The 8,388-nt window shown below is 46.2% G+C and overlaps 1 protein-coding gene across 1 annotated transcript in view; it reads left to right on the plus strand.

The window, feature by feature from the left end:
- Nucleotides 1-8,104, plus strand: part of ZNF143 (zinc finger protein 143) — a 28,851-nt gene extending 20,747 nt beyond the window's left edge. The window contains exons 11-15 of the mRNA XM_069968033.1: nucleotides 1,311-1,490; nucleotides 4,322-4,549; nucleotides 6,469-6,596; nucleotides 6,751-6,897; nucleotides 6,978-8,104. Coding sequence (XP_069824134.1) covers nucleotides 1,311-1,490; nucleotides 4,322-4,549; nucleotides 6,469-6,596; nucleotides 6,751-6,897; nucleotides 6,978-7,061 — 767 coding nt within the window. The 3' untranslated portion in view covers nucleotides 7,062-8,104. The remainder of the gene's footprint in view (nucleotides 1-1,310; nucleotides 1,491-4,321; nucleotides 4,550-6,468; nucleotides 6,597-6,750; nucleotides 6,898-6,977) is intronic.
- The last annotated feature ends 284 nt before the right edge of the window (nucleotides 8,105-8,388 follow it).

Consider the following 8,388-nt stretch of genomic DNA (forward strand, 5'->3'; position numbering starts at 1 on the left):
TCTCCTGCTGTCACCACTCACCTCACTATTATACTCACCCTCCCCTGCCATCACCACTCACCTCACTAATATACTCACCCTCTCCTGCCATCACCACTCACCTCACTAATATACTCACCCTCTCCTGCTGTCACCACTCACTTTACTATTATACTCACCCTCTCCTGCTGTCACCACTCACCTCACTAATATACTCACCCTCTCCTGCTGTCACCACTCACCTCACTAATATACTCACCCTCTCCTGCCATCACCACTCACCTCACTAATATACTCACCCTCTCCTGCCATCACCACTCACTAATATACTCACCCTCTCCTGCTGTCACCACTCACCTCACTATTATACTCTCCCTCTCCTGCTGTCACCACTCACCTCACTAATATACTCACTCTCTCCTGCTGTCACCACTCACCTCACTATTATACTCTCCCTCTCCTGCTGTCACCACTCACTAATATACTCACCCTCTCCTGCTGTCACCACTCACCTCACTAATATACTCACCCTCTCCTGCTGTCACCACTCACCTCACTATTATACTCTCCCTCTCCTGCTGTCACCACTCACCTCACTAATATACTCACCCTCTCCTGCTGTCACCACTCACCTCACTAATATACTCACCCTCTCCTGCCATCACCACTCACTAATATACTCACCCTCTCCTGCTGTTACCACTCACCTCACTAATATACTCACCCTCTCCTGCTGTCACCACTCACCTCACTAATATACTCACCCTCTCCTGCCATCACCACTCACTAATATACTCACCCTCTCCTGCTGTCACCACTCACTAATATACTCACCCTCTCCTGCTGTCACCACTCACCTCACTAATATACTCACCCTCTCCTGCTGTCACCACTCACCTCACTAATATACTCACCCTCTCCTGCTGTCACCACTCACCTCACTAATATACTCACCCTCTCCTGCTGTTACCACTCACCTCACTAATATACTCACCCTCTCCTGCTGTCACCACTCACCTCACTAATATACTCACCCTCTCCTGCTGTCACCACTCACCTCACTAATATACTCACCCTCTCCTGCTGTTACCACTCACCTCACTAATATACTCACCCTCTCCTGCTGTCACCACTCACCTCATTATTATTTTGTCACTGGTTGATCTGCATAAGAGCCCAGGCTGCATGTGTTGGTGTGTTGTATGTGTCAGCAGAGTGTGTGACCAGCAGGGGGCAGTGCTGTGATGATCCTGTCAGCAGGACGGTAGTCAGTGTAGTCTTGTAATGAAGAATTTGTCATTTTTTTAATTATTCTCGATCTTCACCTGCAGGAGAGCGGCCGTTCAAGTGTCCCTTCGAGGGCTGTGGAAGGTCGTTCACCACGTCCAACATCCGGAAAGTTCACATCCGCACTCACACCGGGGAGCGGCCTTATTACTGTTCAGAGTCCGGCTGCGGCAGAGCGTTCGCCAGCGCCACCAATTATAAGAACCACGTACGGATACACACAGGTACCACCGCTTGCTGGTTGTGTCACCTGTGCTGGAGACTGAGAGCCATAGGGCTGTGTGCACACCAGCTGACATATACCGTGTGTAATGCATCAATATAGTCAGCCAGTGACCACACAGTCATGGTCCTCAGTATCGTAATCACTGACGGTGCCGATACTGTAATCCCAATGAGCGGTCAGTAGTACACCATGGTATATGTCAGCCACAATACACCCCGAGCATAGGGGGAACATGTGACGTCCACATACTCTGAGCTACCACCAGGGCCAAAGACCTGACCCTCCTCATATCACTGCTGTACTGTAATAAGATGATATTAGCCTCTCCTCTTATATCACTGCTGTACTGTAATAAGATGATATCAGCCTCTCCTCTTATATCACTGCTGTACTGTAATAAGATATCAGCCTCTCCTCTTATATCACTGCTGTACTGTAATAAGATATCAGCCTCTCCTCTTATATCACTGCTGTACTGTAATAAGATGATATCAGCCTCTCCTCTTATATCACTGCTGTACTGTAATAAGATGATATCAGCCTCTCCTCTTATATCACTGCTGTACTTTAATAAGATATCAGCCTCTCCTCTTATATCACTGCTGTACTGTAATAAGATATCAGCCTCTCCTCTTATATCACTGCTGTACTGTAATAAGGTATCAGCCTCTCCTCTTATATCACTGCTGTACTGTAATAAGATATCAGCCTCTCCTCTTATATCACTGCTGTACTGTAATAAGATATCAGCCTCTCCTCTTATATCACTGCTGTACTGTAATAAGATGATATCAGCCTCTCCTCTTATATCACTGCTGTACTGTAATAAGGGATCAGCTTCTCCTCTTATATCACTGCTGTACTGTAATAAGGTATCAGCTTCTCCTCTTATATCACTGCTGTACTGTAATAAGATGGTATCAGCCTCTCCTCTTATATCACTGCTGTACTGTAATAAGATGATATCAGCCTCTCCTCTTATATCACTGCTGTACTGTAATAAGATATCAGCCTCTCCTCTTATATCACTGCTGTACTGTAATAAGATATCAGCCTCTCCTCTTATATCACTGCTGTACTGTAATAAGATGATATCAGCCTCTCCTCTTATATCACTGCTGTACTGTAATAAGATATCAGCCTCTCCTCTTATATCACTGCTGTACTGTAATAAGATGATATCAGCCTCTCCTCTTATATCACTGCTGTACTGTAATAAGATGATAGTAGCCTCTCCTCTTATATCACTGCTGTACTGTAATAAGATATCAGCCTCTCCTCTTATATCACTGCTGTACTGTAATAAGATATCAGCCTCTCCTCTTATATCACTGCTGTACGGTAATAAGATATAAGCCTCTCCTCTTATATCACTGCTGTACTGTAATAAGATATCAGCCTCTCCTCTTATATCACTGCTGTACTGTAATAAGATTATATCAGCCCCTCCTCTTATATCACTGCTGTACTGTAATAAGATATCGGCCTCTCCTCTTATATCATTGCTGTACTGTAATAAGGTATCAGCCTCTCCTTATATCACTGCTGTACTGTAATAAGATGATATCAGCCTCTCCTCTTATATCACTGCTGTACTGTAATAAGATGATATCAGCCTCTCCTCTTATATCACTGCTGTACTGTAATAAGATGATATCAGCCTCTCCTCTTATATCACTGCTGTACTGTAATAAGATGATATCAGCCTCTCCTCTTATATCACTGCTGTACTGTAATAAGATATCAGCCTCTCCTCTTATATCACTGCTGTACTGTAATAAGATATCAGCCTCTCCTCTTATATCACTGCTGTACTGTAATAAGATATCAGCCTCTCCTCTTATATCACTGCTGTACTGTAATAAGGTATCAGCTTCTCCTCTTATATTACTGCTGTACTGTAATAAGATATCAGCCTCTCCTCTTATATCACTGCTGTACGGTAATAAGATGATATCAGCCTCTCCTCTTATATCACGGACTGTACTGTAATAAGGTGATATCAGCCTCTCCTCTTATATCACTGCTGTACTGTAATAAGATGATATCAGCCTCTCCTCTTATATCACTGCTGTACTGTAATAAGATGATATCAGCCTCTCCTCTTATATCACTGCTGTACTGTAATAAGATGATATCAGCCTCTCCTCTTATATCACTGCTGTACTGTAATAAGATGATATCAGCCTCTCCTCTTATATCACTGCTGTACTGTAATAAGATGATATCAGCCTCTCCTCTTATATCACTGCTGTACTGTAATAAGATGATATCAGCCTCTCCTCTTATATCACTGCTGTACTGTAATAAGATATCAGCCTCTCCTCTTATATCACTGCTGTACTGTAATAAGGTATCAGCCTCTCCTCTTATATCACTGCTGTACTGTAATAAGATGATAGTAGCCTCTCCTCTTATATCACTGCTGTACTGTAATATGATATCAGCCTCTCCTCTTATATCACTGCTGTACTGTAATAAGATATCAGCCTCTCCTCTTATATCACTGCTGTACTGTAATAAGATGATATCAGCCTCTCCTCTTATATCACTGCTGTACTGTAATAAGATATCAGCCTCTCCTCTTATATCACTGCTGTACTGTAATAAGATATCAGCCTCTCCTCTTATATCACTGCTGTACTGTAATAAGATGATATCAGCCTCTCCTCTTATATCACTGCTGTACTTTAATAAGATATCAGCCTCTCCTCTTATATCACTGCTGTACTGTAATAAGATATCAGCCTCTCCTCTTATATCACTGCTGTACTGTAATAAGATGATATCAGCCTCTCCTCTATAACACCTGTTTCTGTCTCTGGTCAGGAGAGAAGCCATACGTGTGTACGGTCCCGGGATGCGATAAGCGATTCACAGAATATTCCAGCCTGTATAAACATCACGTGGTTCACACTCACTCCAAGCCGTACAACTGTAACCACTGCGGGAAGACGTACAAGCAGATCTCCACGCTCGCCATGCACAAGAGGACGGCGCACAACGACACCGAGCCCATCGAGGAGGACCAGGAGGGCTTCTACGTCCCGCAGCCGCGTGAGTCCCCGCCTGCTGCCCTGGCCAGAGATTATAAATATATATCAGTGCAGGAGAGCTCACAGAGCATTGCTTAGATACAGATACTGAGGAGACATCAGGTTAAAGGGATTGTTCACCCAAAAATTTTTTTTCTTTCAAATCAACCAGTGCCAGAGATTTGTAATTTACTTCTATTATAAAATCTCCAGTCTTCCAGTACTTATCAGCTGCTGTATGTCCTGCAGAAAGTGGTGTATTCTCTCCAATCTTCCGGTACTTATCAGCTGCTGTATGTCCTGCAGGAAGTGCTGTATTCTCTCCAGTCTTTTAGTACTTATCAACTGCTGAGTGTCCTGCAGGAAGTGGTGTATTCTCTCCAGTCTGACACAGTGCTCTCTGCTGCCACCACTGTCCATGTCAGGAATTGTCCAGAACAGGAGCGGTTTTCTATGGGGATTTGACATGGACTGAGGTGGCAGCAGAGAGCACTGTGTCAGACTGGAAAGAATACACCACTTCCTGCAGGACATACAGCAGCTTATAAGTACTGGAAGACTGGAGATTTTATAATAGAAGTAAATTACAAACCTCTGGCACCAGTTGATTAGAAAGAAAAAATAAAATCTGGTGATCAATCCCTTAAAGGTTTCCTTCTGTAGTTCCAGTTCATTGGCAGCAAGCAGAGGATAGTGGGCACATAGGCTGTATAAGGTGATGGAGCGTTAATGACAGCTCTATGACTGACGGCGCCGCCCCTCCTGGCACTGGGCGCTGCTGCCGGTGACCTCTCCCCCCAGCTGTGATACCTGGATCACCGTTTATTAGTGCAGACCTGCCCGGACACCTGGTGAGCCGCAGAGGTTTGGGCCGGTGCCAGATAGAAGCCGGGCACGGAGTCAGGGTGGGCGGCGGCCCCTCACAACCACTGATCTGGAACAGCTGCCCACAATCCAGCATTCTGCCCACTCCCATTGTCTGCGGTAACGGCTGCCATAGCCAAATCTAACCGCGCCAATCCAACAACTGGCAGCGTGATAAGGTAACAGTGTGGGGACGTTAGATGGTCGGGGGGGGGGGCGCATGTGTCAGTGGTGCAGACTGCAGGCCGGTGACTCTGCACTGCAGCATTATAACTGTTACATCCGCAGGTGGCGCTGTACAGTGGTGGAGCCGCCGCCACCGACCCTTATCACTCCGCCAGTGAATGATTGATGGTGACCTCACTGTGTACACACAGCTCCATTGTGTCCCTGCCAGAAGAGCCGCCGCCGCCGCACTGTCAGCCGTTATAGCAGAGAGCGAGTGCAGCAGGGTTTATTATACACCGGGGGTCAATGATTAACCCTACGCTGGTCTCCTCCTCTGTGATTGTGAAGAGAAGTCTCCAGACTGTTATATATCAACCTGAACTCACACACAGAAAAGGGGGTGCTGGAGTATAATACAGTGACCTTACCAGCAGAATAGTGAGCGCAGCTCTGAAGTATAATACAGGATGTAACTCAGGATCAGTAATGTATGTACACAGTGACCCCAACAGCAGAATAGCGAGTGCAGCTCTGGAGTATAATACAGGATGTAACTCAGGATCAGTAATGTATGTACACAGTGATCCCACCAGCAGAATAGAGAGTGCAGCTCTGGAGTATAATACAGGAGGTAACTCAAGATCAGTAATGTATGTACATAGTGACCCCACCAGCAGAATAGTGAGTGCAGCTCTGGAGTATAATACAGGATGTAACTCAGGATCAGTAATGTAATGTATGTACACAGTGACCCCACCAGCAGAATAGTGAGTGCAGCTCTGGAGTATAATACAGGATGTAACTCAGGATCAGTAATGTATGTACACAGTGACCCCACCAGCAGAATAGTGAGTGCAGCTCTGGGTACGGGACTGTTGAGGTTAATGATGTGTTGTTGGTTCCTTGTAGCTGAAGACGTCCTGAAGGGCTCTCAGATCACATACGTCACTGGAGTAGAAGGGGAGGACGGTATTCCGGCAGCGGTCACGCAGTCCGGGCAGCAGTTGGCTCTTATTTCGCAGGACGGCACCCAACACGTAAGTGGGAAGAGATAAAGGGATGATGAGGATTTAGTCGACGACTGACGAGAATCTTTTCCACCAACTGGCTGTAATTATAATGGCCGCCGTTGTTTTGCGTCCTGTAACACTAGGAGAGGTCTCTCTCACCGCTGCGTTTCCCCCATCACAGGTGGCTATAGTGGCGCAGGACCTGTCAGCGTTCCACGCGGCCGCCGCAGAGATGGGGCAACAGCAGCACAGTCACCATCTGGTCACCACAGAGACACGGCCGGTCACGCTGCTGGCCACATCCAACGGGACGCAGATCGCAGTGACGGTAAGGGGGCGTGGTCTACCCGATGGGAGGGGCTTGTATCATGTGTTTTATATGACTCGTATGACTTTGTATCCTCTCAGCTTGGCGAGCAGCAATCCTTGGAAGAAGCGATCAGGATAGCCTCCCGGATACAGCAGGGGGAATCTCCCGGGATGGATGAGTAACTCCTCCCAGCCGCCATCTTGTACTGTATTACTTCTCCACCGTTATAGACTCCACGATTGGGGATCTGGACAGGATGTAGGCACCTTCTATATATCAGGACGTTATGTGAACATTTCCCGGGGTCAGTGATGATAATCCGGATACATTTCAGTACTGCGCCCCCATCGGAGGAGGTGACGTCATCTCTGCCGCAGCGCTCCGGCCACCCTGTACTATTTGTAAATAGAGATTGTTAATGGCAAAATTGTTAATACTATTTTATCTTTGGCGCAAATTAAGTACAAGAATCCCCCCTCCCATCCCCCAGTATTAAAGGGACCGCACAGAGCCTGCGTATATTACCGTTATAGGAAATATGAATTAGTCGCCGACTGGAAGAGGCGTCCAGCAGGTCATTGTATGGCAGGAGTCCCGATCTCTGATAGAAGAAGGGGTTCACGTTTCGCCAACGTTTGGTGAATTGATATTTCCAGGTTAATACTTCTTTGATAGATCTGAGGTTGTTGCAGAACTACATCTCCCAGGATGTCCGGATAGGCTGAAGATTACTGATCTGCATGTCTACGGTCTGCTTACAATTTCCATTCAAAAAGGAGGTTAATCAGCGTCCGTTCACTATGACATCATAGTAATCTCCCTTGATGATGTCATAAAACGGAAATGTAACAACTGCATCATTATCCAGTGTACCGCCCCTTTAAGAGACAACAATACAGGTCAGTTCTTCCATTTATATTCTCTGGATTGGAGAATGAGACAAAGGATCCTCTTATTGGTAACAATGTATCATTGTGACATAATGCAGCGACCTGCACGGGCCCCGCTCCGCAGGGGCCCCAGAATGTATGAAATAACACAGCCTAAAACAATAAAGCCTTTGCTTCTGCAGTTTGGGATGGTTTCTTTATGTACATAGATATATATCTATTTTTCTTTTGTCCACAACATTTGGTCACGATGATGGGTGGGGCGGAGGGGAGGCGCTTCCCCTTTATTTATAAGCACTGATTTTATTTGTACAACGATGCAATAAACCTTTTGCTTTTTTTAGACTCTTCATCCCATGGTCGTGTTTTGTGTGACGGATGGGGAATAAATGGTTAATGGAAAGGGCCGGTGTCCGGTCTGGTGTATGTACAGCTGCAATACTCTGTTGGGTTCAGGAGTGAGGAGCGGCCTCCATGGATCCCACAGATGATCGGCCAGGCTGATCTGGGGATTTGGAGGACCAGTCACCATCTTGATCTCTTCCTGAACAATGTCTGCAGTGTGGCCCCCCCCGAGGCATTATCCTGCCATTAGGGGGTCCTGCTGCCATGAAGGGGG

This window comes from Dendropsophus ebraccatus, chromosome 4, assembly GCF_027789765.1.
Source record: "Dendropsophus ebraccatus isolate aDenEbr1 chromosome 4, aDenEbr1.pat, whole genome shotgun sequence".
In the NCBI taxonomy this organism is placed as follows: domain Eukaryota; kingdom Metazoa; phylum Chordata; class Amphibia; order Anura; family Hylidae; genus Dendropsophus; species Dendropsophus ebraccatus.